At 42.1% G+C, this 15,520-nt stretch overlaps 1 protein-coding gene across 4 annotated transcripts in view; it reads left to right on the top strand.

Moving 5' to 3' along the window:
* LOC126547447 (juvenile hormone acid O-methyltransferase-like) overlaps positions 1-15,520 on the top strand; it is a 42,388-nt gene that overhangs the window by 14,794 nt on the left and 12,074 nt on the right. For all 4 annotated transcript variants that reach the window (XM_055062753.2, XM_055062754.2, XM_050195452.3 and 1 more), the window contains exons 3-4: positions 4,391-4,575; positions 10,188-10,392. In XM_055062753.2, the coding sequence (XP_054918728.1) occupies positions 4,391-4,575; positions 10,188-10,392 (390 nt within the window). The remainder of the gene's footprint in view (positions 1-4,390; positions 4,576-10,187; positions 10,393-15,520) is intronic.

The raw sequence follows: 15,520 nt of genomic DNA, 5'->3' as shown, positions 1-15,520 counted from the left end.
GATATTCAGTCGGATATCATAAAACTTTCCGGCAGAGGGTTAGAACGACAGAAAGCTGAGCTAGTTGGTAAGGATTCATCATGCAAAAAGGTAAGGCGTGCAGACAGGACACAAGAGAAGAGAAGTGGACAACACAAATGCCGACTATCAACTGAAGGGAGCACTTCGGCGAAAAGAAGAAAGAAGACACACAACTCATCTGCGCAAGCTCTGGAATGGTATCACCACGTATCAGTTGGGTACATGTGCCGGTCTACGTGGGAGATAGCTGTTAAGGCACTTAATCTCTCCCTTATGTAAAGTAATCGAAGGCTGACTCACGCATGCACTTCCACCATTATCGATATGCCATGCCTCTACCATAAGACGCGTATCTTCATTCTTGTGCCTGATCAATATCCCGCATTCATCTAACTCTGGCGTGCAGTTACAATCTTGGCAATGTAGGGAAATATTAGAAGGCAATCCACCGGTTAACGACCTTTTATGTTCCATTAGCCTCTGATTGATACACCGCCCCGTTTGCCCTACGTAGAACTGGCCACAGCAAAAGGGAACTTTATAAACCACACCCATACGACATTCAGTAAAACTGTTGTTCTTATTGTGCTTCACAGGACAAATATCTGTTCCTTTTTTGCCTTTTACCCGCTCCTTTTTCCTCTGCACGGCAGTGCATATCTTACCTAGCTTATTGGGGGCAGTGAAAGCAACGTTAACATCATATCTACTTGCAACTTTTTTAAGCCTGTGCGATACTGAATGAATGTACAGAATAGCCACTACTCTTTTTTTGCTATTACTGCATTCTGTAATCACATCCGTCCCCCTTGAAACCGACTTCTTTAGGCGTTCAGCCACAGTGGCCACTGCTACGCTAGGATAACCTGCTTCTAATAGGCGCCAGACCTGTGCATTAAAACTGACGCTCATTTTGTGCATGCAGGATCTGGTGAGAGAAGACTTAAGGCACGACATGGCAATTCCGTTTTTTACTACTTTGGAATGCTTGGATTGAAAATTTAACAACGGCTTCGAAGATCTTGGAGAGTACTGCCAACAAACTTGATTTTGTTCGAAGACCAAGGAAATGTCTAGAAACTGAATTACGCGTCACTGAGGAAATTCCTTGGTAAACTTTAATCCTCCTCCATAATGTTTAAATTGCTCACTTACTGAGGTAGCAGCAGAATCGAATTCTTCCCTATTGCAGAAAATCAGGTAATCATCAACGTAACAAAATATCTTGATAATGCAATCACCTAAGGCTTTCTCTAAGCAGCTGTCAACCTTATTCAGGTAAATATTGTTAAGAATAGGGGCAACCTTTGAGCCAATACAGATGCCTGATTTTTGCAGAAACACACCATCTCTCCACCCAATCAGCATAGACTTTAAGTACATTGAAAGAATTTCTAGAAAAGCTCCAGTGAAACACCACATCTGTCAATAAAAGCCGACTCTTGCACTTGTTCTTTATTGCACTCATTAACGGAATTTAGTAACTCATCATGTGGCAAGGAGTAATACAGGTCTTCGATATCCATACTAAAAGCTGTACAATCACCACGATTTTCCTCTCTCAAATACTGAACTAGTGCCTGAGAATTATGCAAGCGAAAGAGGTCTGAAAAAACCAGTGAAGCTAAGCAGTTCTGTAGGTAACTAGCGACACAGACCTGCCACGTCCCTTTCTCTGACACAATAGCACGAAAAGGAATTTCTTTCTTATAGGTCTTCGCCGAGAAAAATAGTTCTAAGGTAAGGGATTTTGCTTTCTTGACATTAGAGACAACCCTATCAAGATTATGTCTTGACAGTAGGTCAACCACACGTTGCTTAACTGCTGAGGGCTTGAGTTTTACTGGCTGTAAATTCTTTTCTATGGCTGAAATCGCTTTTTCTGAAAACATTTCATCTGGCATAATTATGAAATAACCTTCCTTGTCAGATATTACTGGTCTAAGTTTATGCTCCACAAGCTAAGTAACTAATGGTCGGACAGGGTCAGACGTCTTAAAATGGGAGTTTGATTGATTAATGCTTGCAATGCAATCTGAAATGCAGCACAAGCGTTCTTCCGGGAGGTACCTGGTTATGCAGCGCGGTATGCTTAAAACGTCAATGGATTTTATGTTAAGCTTAAAAGAGTGCTTGGGGCCTAAAGCAAGGGTTCTCTTCTCTTGTGTCCTGTCTGCACGCCTTACCTTTTTGCATAATGATTCCAGCAGAGGGACTCCCCAGAGTTCAGTTCTCTCACTCACCCTGCTCAACGTGGCGATGGTAAAGCTACCACCACTCCTCGACAAACTTCCGAACATGCAGCACGCCCTGTACGCCGATGATGTTACAATCTGGGTGACCACAGGGTCAGACGGCGCCATTGAAGACGCGCTACAGGAAACCGTAAATATAGTACAACAGTATGCAACAGCCGGAGGACTCACCTGCACAGCTGAGAAGTCGGAGCTCCTGCTTGTATTCAAAAAACGCAATAAGGCCGATATTCCACCAGCCATCACATTGCATCTCAATGGCAACATTATTTCAAGAGTAGACAGACTACCTGTACTAGGCCTTCACATACAACACAACGGGAAGGACACACATACCCTACACGTGCTCCGCCAACAACTTACCCAAGTAACGCACATGATAAAGTGCATTACAAACCGCAGACAAGGACTCCAAGAAAAAGACATACTCCGAATTGTGCAAGCCCTCATAATTAGCTGATTAACCAACCACCTCCCCTATCATAATCTGACTCAGACTGAGGTGCACTAGATGGACACCCTCCTCCGTACGGCACTAAAGGCAGCGCTGGGACTACCCCAACATGCGTCTATGCAGCTCCTACTACGACTGGGGGTGGACAACACCATCCGCAAACTAGTTGAAGGTCATCTTAACAGCCAATTGCAATGTCTGCAACGAACAATGCAAGTGTGCCACATTCTATCCCGGCTAGGATACCAAACACCAAGAAAACCACAACAGGAAAACCGCACACTTCTTCCGCTTAGAATTCGCAACAAAATTCACGTGGCCCCAATTCCCTGGAATATGCACCCTGACCATCATAAAGGCCGAAGAAAGGCAAAAGCAGAAGCCCTGGCTTGACTCTTTGGCGATGACACATCGAATGCACCGGTCCTATGCACCAACATGGCCCGCTACCCACAGAAACGTGCCCTATGTGTAGTCGTACTAGATAGTACAGACATTCTGAGGGCTTGAGCCACGCTCAACACTGTGGACAGTGGCACGGCGGAAGAGGCTGCTATCACCCTAGCCATGGTGCACGCTTCAATCATGCCAGCACCGGATGGACCCATCACAGTGGTCACTGATTCACAGACCGCCTGCAGGACTTTGGCACAAGGGAGGGTGACACCCTACGCACACCGCATCCTTGTATCATTACACCCCACAGCGCTACACAGGATGCGTATCGTCTGGACACCTGGACACAACTCTCTCCATGGTAATGAATGCGCTAATGCGGTAGCCCGAGAGCTCGCTAACCGGGTGCCATTGGAAGAGCTGTCCAACCCAGACGACGCACCGACAGAACCGCTGAACTACACCGAAACTCTACAATATTACAGAGATACCAGGAGACACTTCCCTCCACCACATAATTCCCTTAATCGAGAAGATGCCATCGCGTGGCGACAGCTTCAAACTAATTCATTTCCCTGCCTCTTTTATCTTTACCTCTTCCACCCCACACAATATCCCTCACACTGTCCCTACTGTGGAGCAAAGCCCACAGTATATAATTGCACCTGGGAGTGCCCACACCCTCCGGGTTACTCCCCTATTCCTTCACCTTCACCTTCCTCCTGGGAGACAGCGCTGACCAGCTCAGACCCATAAGAGCAGCGATGGCTGATCCGGCGGGCATGCGGAGTGGCGCGAGCCAATGGGGCCCTGAACTAAGGGCTCCACCCTGCGAGGAAGTCACCCAATCTCATGACAAATAAATGCTCTCTCTCTCTCTCTCAACTGGTATTTTTATGGAAGGAACATTATTTATACAAAACTTACAAGTCCCACCTGGCAGTCAAACTAAAATCATGACAACAAGGTGTAGTCTAAACACTGCAAACGTGCACCAACTGGCCTTTACTGTCAGTTGATCCTGTGACATATGCTGCTAGTGTTGTCTAGCTCTGTATGCACGTTTTGTGTGCAACCCAAGCTATTAATATGAACGGTTCAAGTTAGAAGAAGTGTAAATCTACCATTACCTCAAAATGTTGCTTTTAGGCACTCGAAAAGAGTGGGAACTGACATTATTGGTTGCTATTGCACCCAAAGCTAAGCTTGTTCTGGTCCTTGTCACCAGCATTTGAAAGGACCAAGATAACTCTTTGTCCCTCAGGAACAAGTGCTGGAACTGGGTTGTGGTCCTGGCCTGATAAGCCGACAAGTGCTACAGCCCTTGTGCGAGGCCCATTTTGGCCGCCTTCTCGCAGTTGACAGAGCTTCAGAGGCCATTCTCTATGCTCAGCAGCACTCTTACCACAGGGACATCACATACCGTCATGTTCCTGATCTCCACACCAGGTAAAAAAATTTGAAGCTTCCCTGCAGTTTCCGAAAATTTAATTAGAAGTGTGGGGTGCAGTAGCCCATCATCCAAACATAAATATTGTACACATGTGTCTACTTGATAACAAGAAATGTCATTGTTGTGGTTGGAGAGAGGTCAAGTTGGGACATGAATGCTGTAAAGTTCAAAAGTTATGTAGTCTAATGTCATTTTATGGTTTTAGAAAAATAAAATGGATATGTTTTGGCAAAAATGAAACATGATCACTGAAGCTCACCATGACCACATGTGTTTTACATTCCTGTGCGACTGCTTTGCGACAGCTAGAAATGTGCGACATGTGATGATTGCATTTTGTAGCATGACGTGAACAGGAACTGGAAGTCTGCATTTTGTTCCATTTTATTCCTATTTCCTTAAAGCTGCTTATGACAGCTGTTTACCTTTCACCATAGATCACCAGTGCTGCAAATAGCTTGGAAACTACTCAGCTCTTGCTCCTGCGTTATGCAGCCTAACACTGACACCTTTGCTGGTTTCCTTCTATCCTTTCTTGTGCTTCTGAGTGGCGCACCTACAAATATGTAGCTCTGAAGGGCTACATATTGACCAACTGTTCCAGTGAGTCCTTCAACTACTCGCATTTGCCTTGAACAGGCCTCATAAACTTGAAAAATATGCAAGTGCAAGAAGTAAAGAGTAGTCACTGCCCCCTAGCAGTTTGTAGTAAAACCTTTCTGTTGAAGCTCTTGTTTTCACATGCCTACAATAAATCTTAAAGCCCAAAAAGAAAAAAAATGGAACACAATCTAACACAAACTTATCAGAAGTATGCTTTGTGTTAAGTAAACTTCAAGTGATCATTGAATTCATAATAGTTAATGTTGCTTCTTGATATTGATTGGCTAAAGGCCTATATAGCTGGGTGATGACACTGTAAGTGCCAAGGTCCTGACTTTGTTGCCAAATTGAAATATAACAACCTTTAAAGTTACTGTTGTAACAAATGATGAGATCATATTTACATGCTTCTCTACTGACAAACCATAGAAGATCAACTTTCGTTGGAGGGCCTCTTTTATTATTGTACTCTGTTGCACTTTCGTGTGATATAACACATGGATGTGCTTCCATGTAGAGGGAGTGAATTTGTCATACATCTTCACGGAGAATGTTGATACTGATGGGAAATACAATGAAAAAAATTCAAACAAGGAAAGACACAGCATCTGCACTGCTGTGCCTTTCTGTGTGCCACCCCATGTCTTCTTGCACTGTTAGACCCCTTCAAAAGGAGGTATCAAACAGCCCCACATTACACCCTTTCACAGTGAAGGTAATAAGTTAAGCCTCGACACAACGAAGTCGGTAAAACCGGCAACTTGCTTCGTTATATAAAAATTTCGTTTTATTGAAATTCGACCGATTATGCAAATAAGTACAGTCACCGAGCAATTTTTTTTACAAGAAACGGGGCCGCAGAATTTTCCAAATTATCGGGCAATAAAAGAAAGCAAAATTGAACGAGAAAACAATTCATTTTGATAAATTTGGGAGCAGGCGACGAATGACACGGTTTCATGCCACGTATTTCGATGAATATATCTTCTCGGCGGTACGAATTAAGCGAAGCCAGTCACGCTTTCCCGTGCACTCCACCCCCGCGGCTGATAGCGTAGCCCGCACTGGGACGACGCTATCGGGAAAAGTGCCGGCAGTGGCGAGTGAATGCGTAGTCTGCCTCTCGTTCCAATGGACCACGCAATTTGAGAGTGATTGCAAGCCGCCGCTTGTAATTAGATCATTTGACCATCTGCGTCTACGGAAGTTTCCATTTATTGTCTCGGCATTCCTTTGCGGCAGCAGTGAAATTTCGTTATATTGAAACCGCATACAAATACACTTTGTTATATTGAGGTTCTAAGTACATGGTGTTCTATGGACAAGAGGTTACGAAAAGGTAAGTACTTTGTTATATTGAGAATTTCGTTATATTGATCTTTGTTATATCAAGGTTTAATTTCATGTTGTGGTGACTACTTTTGGGGCGCCGTGCCTAAGGATGACGTTTTCAAAGAAAAAAAATGTGCTGCTTCGGCTGCTATGCCCCACTGTGTAGCTTTCGTCTCTGCGTAGTGTGTCAGGTAACCAGTGGCAAAAATGATCCATCTTTTGCCGGCTGTAGAAGTTGGAAATGGGCCCAGGAAATCTGTTCCAACTTGGGCGAATGGCTTACCTCAACTGGATGTAAGAGACCTGCAGGCTTGCCGGGAGGTGCTTTGTATCTTTGGCAGTCGGCACATGTTTGTACGTAATGTTTTACAGCAGTGGGTAGCTTTGGCCATTAGTACTTACGTTGGAGCTGGGACAATGTTCTCGTGTAGCCTAGATGACCTGCGGTTATTTCATTGTGGCATGCTTTTAGTATTTCTTTTCGAAGTGATACCAGTACGATGCTGCCACTGGCAGAAAAGTTCTTCTTATAGAGAACATTGTTCCACAGACAAAACGATGGCAGTCCCCTGGCATAGAGTTGCGAATGTCTTTACTTCGGCCTTCCAAGAAAGGAAACAAGGGAAGGTCATTCCAGTCCACAAATCAGGTAACAAGAACTCGCCTCTAAATTACCGTCCCATTTCTCTAACTAGTATTCCCTGCAAAATCATGGAACACGTCATCTATACTCAGATCATGGCATTTCTCGACTCGAATAACTTTTTCAATCCTGCCCAGCACGGGTTTCGCCGTGGTTACTCCTGCGAGACTCAGCTTACCGCTTTCTTACACGATCTGCACTCTAACCTTGACTGTAATCTTCAGTCTGATGTAATATTTTTAGATTTTGCTAAAGCCTTTGATAAAGTGCCCCATAAAGGCCTTCTTATAAAGCTTTCCGGCTTAAATTTTGACCCTAATACACTGAAGTGGATTGAAGAATTCTTGACTAATCGTTCACAATTCGTCACCATTAATAATAGGAATTCTAATTCAGTCTCTGTAACATCAGGCGTCCCGCAGGGATCCGTGCTCGGCCTGCTACTTTTCCTAATATACATAAATGATTTACCATTAAACGTAACATCTAGCATACGTATGTTCGCGGACGACTGTGTGATATATCGTGCTATTACTTCCACCGCTGACCAATCTTCTCTTCAAAGTGATCTTAATGCTGTCCAGGACTGGTGTAACGAGTGGCTAATGGAACTTAACCCGCGTAAATGTAAATATTTGTCCATTCACCGTCGCCGTAATTCTCTCGTATTTCCTTACGTAATCTCTGAAGTTCCGGTAGAACTAGTTCATTCGTACAAGTATTTAGGAGTAACACTTTCGAGCGATCTTTCCTGGAATCCTCATGTTACTAACCTAATATCATCCGCGAACAGGACGTTAGGATTTCTAAAACGCCATCTACATCATGCTCCTCAACATGTAAAATTGTTAGCCTACAAATCATTTGTCAGGTCAAAACTAGAATTTGCATCGCCTATTTGGAATCCTCATCAGGCATACCTAATTAATGATCTTGAATCTGTACAAAATCGTGCCGCTCGTTTCATCCACTCGTCATATTCCTTTGACATCAGCGTTTCCTCCTTAAAAACTGCATCCGCATTATCCCCCTTATTGTTCCGTCGTCGCATTGCCAGCCTATCTTTATTTCACAAATTCTTTCATAGCCCTATGCACATAGCACCTTATATCCTTCCTCCTACACGCATATCTCACCGCACCAGCCATCAGCTACAGGTTGCCCGTCCATGCTCACGCACTGTCACGTTTTCAAAGTCTTTTTTTCCTCGCACAGCTGCAGACTGGAACGGCCTTCCTAACGACATTGCTGTCATTATGTGCCCATCGAAGTTCATTGAAAATATAAAAAACTTCCTGTTATTGTAACTATGTATTTTTATTCTTGCCACCCCTTATGTAACGCTCATTTACTGGAGCCTTTAAGGTGATAAAATGAAATGAAATGAGTGGGAGCAGCTCTCGGTCGTGGCACTGCTCCTGTGAAATGCTGACAGCATCGACGACACCCAAAAATGCAACGCCCACGTCCACTTCTTCGGTACCCGTGGGCTCAATGGGTGACTGCGAGAGGCAGTTGGGGTCGGTGTGCCTCTTCCCTGATTTGTAAATTATGATCGTGTCGAACTTCTGAAGCCTATGACTCCAGTGTGCCAGATGGCCAGATGGGTCTTTCAAGTTAGCCAACAAAGATAATGATGATCACTGACAACCTTAAATGAATGGCCATACAAATACGGGCAAAATTTGATATCCACCTACACCACAGTGGGGCATTCCTTTTTAATAATCGAATAGTTTTCCTTCATACGAGAGAGAGTTCGGCTGGCGTAGGCAATTACTTTTCCGGAGCAGTCTTGCCACTGCATCAGTACGGAACCCAGACCGACATTGCTTGCATCAGAGTGAGACAGGGGAACTGCCTTCACTGCCGAACTCCTTGACTCGGAACTAATTTTTTTGTTTCTTTCTTTTTTTTCCTTTTGCGTGTGTTACTCTGTGCCATTGTACGCCGCCATCATACGCTTAAATTGCACATCAGGACGATGCTTCATTCGGACGGAGGCAAGTTTCGTGCCTGTACTGAAATGAAGAAGAGGACAATGCTAGTATGCAGGAGCATTTTTATCAAGGTGAAGCGAAGTAAAAGAAGTCTAGGTTTCACTCAGTATTAAAAAGGCAACCTGCCGCTTTGCCTCCTGAATAGCGCTCTACAACCCCTGTTTTTCATGTTGCGACAATGTGATTACAAGCAATGGTAAAAGTGCAGGAAACAACAGGAAAGTTGCAAAACATGGTGAAGTCAAGTGCATAGCCAGAATTTATGCTTAAAGCAGAGGTTGCATTATCATCCGTGGTATAATGTGTGTACCTGGTTTTCACTTTTCACATGTTGAACCACATAACAGCCCATTGGAGGTTTGCTTTAGAATAAAGTCATTCTCTCATTACATGGAGTATCCTTGGGGCTGTGCTAGCTGTGAAAAAAAACTAATGGTGCATTAAATATGGCACTTGTGGAGTTCATTCAGTCGTACAAAGTAATGCATTTTTCTGCACATATCGAAATAAACTTATACTTTGGTGTCAGAAAAGGCACCAAGCAAAACCATCTGTGATATGCCCAAACTCTTTTTTAACCTCTTTTATATGACAGTAATATTTTGTGACATATAGTGGTAATAAGCTTTACATGTGTTTTATATATGAGTAATGTTTTTAATGTTCATTCTGTGCATGCAGGACCACAAGAAGTTTGGTGAATGATAACTGAGGATGTGGTCAAGTAGGTAAACAAGACATGCTGTGATGACAGTAAATGTTGTAGGGATCAATGAATGATTTTCATTATTCAGTCCACGTAAAACTTAGTGAATATTTGTCATACACAAAGGTGTGACATGTATGAAATTGGTAATAAATATTACTTTCTGTAAACTGGTAGTGGTTTACGTAAAAGTTCAAGTAATACTCTGCAAAATATAGAACATAAAGAGAAATAGTGGTCATAAAGTCTTCCCTCATTTATTCATTGTAGTTGTGCTGATTTATTGATAGCTGCAGTCCTACAATGTCTTCTCTTGATATGCAGTGTGCCAGTAGAGCTGCAAGGGGCATTCAGCAAGCTCTTCCACTATGGTGGAGCTTTGCCATGCAGTGAAGTCAATGGACTACGCCAAGCATCATTACTACTGGACATTCAAGGCTGCTGTGTTTTGCTCCTACCCGTGCGTTGTTGTCTCTTTGACGTGCTCGAGCAGCTTTCAAGCAGTCCACGCTGGAAGGCCTACATGCGAGTATGTCTGGTTAAGCTTGCGCTCACACATTGCATTATACGAGCATTGTACTTCCTTCATTTGACTTCTGTGGCGATACTGGCAAGAATTCAGAAAGCACCAGTCCAAATGCATGAACACTTATATTGCAAAGTTACAAGTGTGTTTACATGCGCAACTTTCGACATATCCAACCACAATTGTTTTCATTTATAGGCAAGTTTAAAATTAGCCAGCAACATTGACTCTGTTCTGCCCACATATCTGGAAGTTTCCATTATGCATGAAGTGAAGTGTCTCATAATGGAGACATGATCACACTGCAGTAGATTCCATGTTACTGAAGACTAGCTGGCAGTGAAGTCAATGTAAAAAAAAAAAACTGGCACACATCTGTGGCATCTCCATAGAAATCATGTTTTCACGAGTTGATATTAGCCGCCCTTCTTTCATGTTCTGTCAGGACAGCCATGGAGGGACATTGGGCTGATCCCAATTATTGGTTAAACTGTCTGCACAGACTAAATTCAGGTTTAAGGTTCCAGCTTCCCCTTTGGATCTGACAAAGCCAGGAAACATTGCTACATTGACTGAGGCTTGATGTTGCAGTACCCAAATGGCAATACCTAAACAAAATTGTACATGGGCATAGTCCCGATTGTTGCATGTGCTTTACTCCTGAGACTATATGACCTCTGTGTGTGCCCTCAGTGTGCAACTGAGCAGGGTGCTCTCCAAACAACTGATCTTATCTAGACTCCTGCCCCTATTTTGAGGAAATACTTTGAGATGCCTGGGAAGATGCCGAATGTGGCTTGCACACTGTGAAAGCTGTAGGAGTGTGTGAATATTCGAGACTTTCAAATAACAAATAAAACAGTGTCCTATTTGATTCGGTCTTCAAATTGAATAGTCACTATTCGAAAATGCAAACATTTTTGAATACTTTCCGAATATTTCAAAACATCAACTGCGCCCAATTAAACATAAAATTGGAGCAGAAGTAACGGTAAATTTTTACCCTCGTGGGCCTAGCATAGACATAAAACATGAGAAATTTCATAGTTGAACAGGCTACATTGTTTAGGTAGCCATACTTTACAGGTTATACAGTGATCATTTGCACTCTACGAAGAGTCCCTGTGCGTGCAAAGAAACTGCTTGTTTTCTCCTACTGCTCCATTTATGCTTTTAGTAAACAACGCCTCATAATGTACTGTGTAATGACAGAAACTTGTCAACTTTATGAATAATAGGATGTGAACGTCATTTTATATTAACTGTGATAATGGCTGTTTTTTATTTGAAAACTATTCAAAAACTATTCAATATTAAGTTCACAATGTTCAACTCGCTTCTGGCACTATTCAATTCATATTCGATTCAGTCTCAAAAACCACTATTTCGTCACCCCTAGGAACCTATTTTAATTTGTTTATGTGAAGCTGGTCTGTATTCGTGGATGTGGTGCATTATGATTTAGGCATTTCCATTTTATTTGTATAGTTTTCTACAACTACACACATTTTATACAAGTGAACTCCAGACTGTCTTCATAAAAGGATGGATAGGTGGGCAACTTAGTAATCCATTATTAGAAAAACTTAGAGTGCTATAAACACACAGGACGTAGAAAAGGAACACACACTATAACGTGTGTGGTGTGTGTTCCTTTTCTACGTCCTGTGTGTTTATAGCACTCTAAGTTTTTCTAATAATGTCTTGGTAAATTCTAGGCATGGCCTAAAGAGAGTGGAAGCTGCTTTTACTGGTGGTGCACTTGCATGGTTTATGTATAGTTTGCATATATATATACGCTTCTATATAGTGTGTCCCAGATAACACACACCAAGTTTTTTTGTTTAATCTTGATTAATCTTTGTTTAATTGCTTAATCTCTTTATGCCCAAATTTGCAGCCAATATGTCAATGCAAGATTTTTAGAGCACATTGAAAAAACATAAGTTTCAGTTTTGTGTCATGCTATATTTAGCGTACGTTTTTTTTTTCTGCTTTAACACTTTTCTGCCCACAGGAAAAACAGCAGTTTTTGGGTAGTCTAGCAAATACTTTTTTTTCTGTCACAGAGCATGCTTGATACTAAGGTGTGTAGTAACTGACGGTACTATTCCCAAACAAAATGTTAAAAAAAATCGAAAAAGAATATCTAATCAAAACTTCTATAGAAAAAAATAAAACATTATATAAAAACGTCATTGTTGCTTCGCACAGAAATTTCGTTAAAAGAATTCAGGGTCTATATTTTCAATGCAAAGGACCTGTAAAGTATTCCAGAAGATATCATCTTTCTGTGTAAAAGTTTCTTGAGATATGAAAGAAAATGTTAACACTAGTGACTAGCCTAGTGGGATACCACTGTAGACTTCCAGGAATGTTTTCTCGTGAAACTCGACTCGTTTCGCGGCCGCTGGCAAATGATCCCGACCAAAGGTTCTTAACACCCTGCATGTAAAAACATGCAGAATATCTTTATATCCACTCACGCCAGCTCTGACTCCATTCGGCAGGAAAGCGAAACTTCATACGGAAATTTGACAAACCAAACTTGTGATCCGCGGCAGTGCTGCTTTCAAAGTCCTAAAACTTGCATGCAGATGCATTATAATTGGTAGAAATGCAATGTTTCCATGCATCCGTGCATATGAGCGGCCCGCGATGCTGACACCAGCTTGGAAAATACGAGTGCTCTTCCACGTCCCTTCTCCAACCCGCTGTGGTTGCCGAGTGGCTATGGTGTTGGGCTGCTGAGCACGAGGTCGCAGGATCGAATCCTGGCCGCGGCGGCCGCATTTTGATGGGGGCGAAATGTGAAGACACCTGTGTACTTAGATTTAGGTGCACACTAAAGAACCCCAGGTGGTCGAAATTTCCGGAGTCCTCCACTACAGCGTGCCTCATAATCACATAGTGGTTTTGGCATGTTAAACCCCATAATTTAATTTAAGTCCCTTCTCCAGAGGTGCTTTAAAAATCCATGCATGGCGGAAAAAGAAAACCGAAACTGACTAAATATTTCCTAAATAACCAAATAAATAGCGCTAGCTGTCTGAGAGTACTTAAAAGTTGGGAGAGATACGAACACAAAACGTGAACCAATAGCATCAGAATTTCTAAAAATGAGTGTAAACCAAATAACAGAGATTTCAAAAAACATAGAGAAGAAAATAGAGGCGCTTTCTACGAACATCTGGAAATATAAGGAACTGGTAGACATACAGCAAGAGATAAGACAGACACAGCAAAAAAATTTGGGGATTGGAAAGAGGAAACCACATACTGTATCTGCATGATTCTACCGCGCCCCCGATTGTAACGTGCAGTTATATTACCACCCAAATATCGAAAAAATCACTTGGTGCCGGTTCTATCGCGTACATCAAGTAATGAAACTTGAGTCGATGCGTAACATGGTGAAACAACTTTGCACACAGCTGAATCTTAGCGTCTAGTCACTATCGGAGTCTAACGACACCTCCTTCTTACTGTCTACCAACTGCAGATGTCATCTTCAATTCCATCTAATGCATTAGAAATACCACATGTACAACAACCTAGAAAATGGTGACCCCAAACCAAGGCATAAAAAACAACATCCGTTCCATGGCACTGAGGCTAGCTAACTTGCATTGAGCTTTCTATTTTAATAAGAGTCTGTTTCATTTTTTATTTTGACTAGAATTAGTTATGATTGTAATGCACATGCAGATTTGAACGTACTATTTACTAAAAAAAGGTGCACGTTAGAATCATGCAAATACCGTAAGTGGTGGAATAAGGAAATAAAACAAGCTATTAAGAGCATAAGCAGGCATCTAGGGATCATCGAACAGCCAATAAGTTGGGATTACACGAAGAAGAGGTGGTCCTTAGATGGAACAAATAGCCAGAAAAGAAAAGGGTGGCGAGTGAGCTCATGCAAGGGAAAATTAAATGCACAAGTGAATGTTGGGTGCATAACATTTGCAAAAAAGACAAAGGCGCACCAAAAAGACTCTGGAACCGTATAAGAGCACTTGGAGCTCCAACTAAAAATTTGCAAATGGCCATTAGGGATGAAGACGGTAACATCTACAAAGGAGACGATGTCCCGCGGTGCTTCACAGACGTTCTTAGAGATAACTTCGGCACTAAAGAAAGCGTAGTTCAGACTTGAACAGGTTCAGCAACAACAGAGAAGCCTGAGAAATCAAAATTTAGCATAGGAAGCTTTTACTGAAAAAAGGCAGAAGAAAATTTCAAAAATGTCCCTAATAACATGTTTGCAGGACCCGATGAAATCCAATACAGCTAATCAAAAACCTCGGTTCAAAGAGCAAGGCACTGCTGATTAATGTCATTGAGCAAGTGCTTAAAATGAAGAAAATTCCGGTTGGATGGCGTGAAAGCAAGATGGACCTCATCTACCAAATCAAAGGTGATAATGATAGGATGAGCTCATACAGGCATTTGTGATATATAGAATGGCAATGCAAGACATAAAATTAGAACTGTTGATGTGGGTAGAGAAAAATGATTTATTGGGGGAACTACAAAATGGGTTCAGATGAGGCAGACGCTTAGAGGATAATATGTTTGTATAACTCAGTGCACAGAGATTTCAGTAGCTCAGAATAGACCTTTGTTTATAGCATTTTTAGATATCAAGGGAGCCTACGACAATGTAGACAGGGAATTGTTATGGGATATTCTCAAGCATGAAGGCATAGATGATGATTTCGTGGAGCTGCTTAGGGAAATATATAGAGACAACCGAGTACAAATTGTATGGGAAGGCCAAAAATGTAATGAAGTGGTGGAAATTCACCAAGAACTGAAGCAAGGATGTCCTCTGTCTCCACTGTTGTTCACACTTTATTTTAAGGGCTTAGAAAGACGACTGGAAAACAGTGAATTAGGGTTGGACTTGTCATACATGCGTAATGGACAAATGGTGCAACAGAATGTCCCTGGACTGTTGTATGCGGATGATGGAGTGGTACTAGAGGACAGTGCAAAAGATTTACAGAGTCTTGGAAATATGTGTGGCAATGTAGCAACAAATCTAGGCCTTATATTTAGCACAGAGAAATCGGGGAATATGATCTTTAATGAACAGATGAGTAATTATGTGCTGTCAATTCAACAGCAA

This window comes from Dermacentor andersoni, chromosome 1 (assembly GCF_023375885.2).
Source record: "Dermacentor andersoni chromosome 1, qqDerAnde1_hic_scaffold, whole genome shotgun sequence".
In the NCBI taxonomy this organism is placed as follows: Eukaryota; Metazoa; Arthropoda; class Arachnida; order Ixodida; family Ixodidae; genus Dermacentor; species Dermacentor andersoni.
The sequence above is the reverse complement of the archived record's forward strand: the minus strand, read 5'-3'. Positions and strand labels throughout refer to the sequence as shown.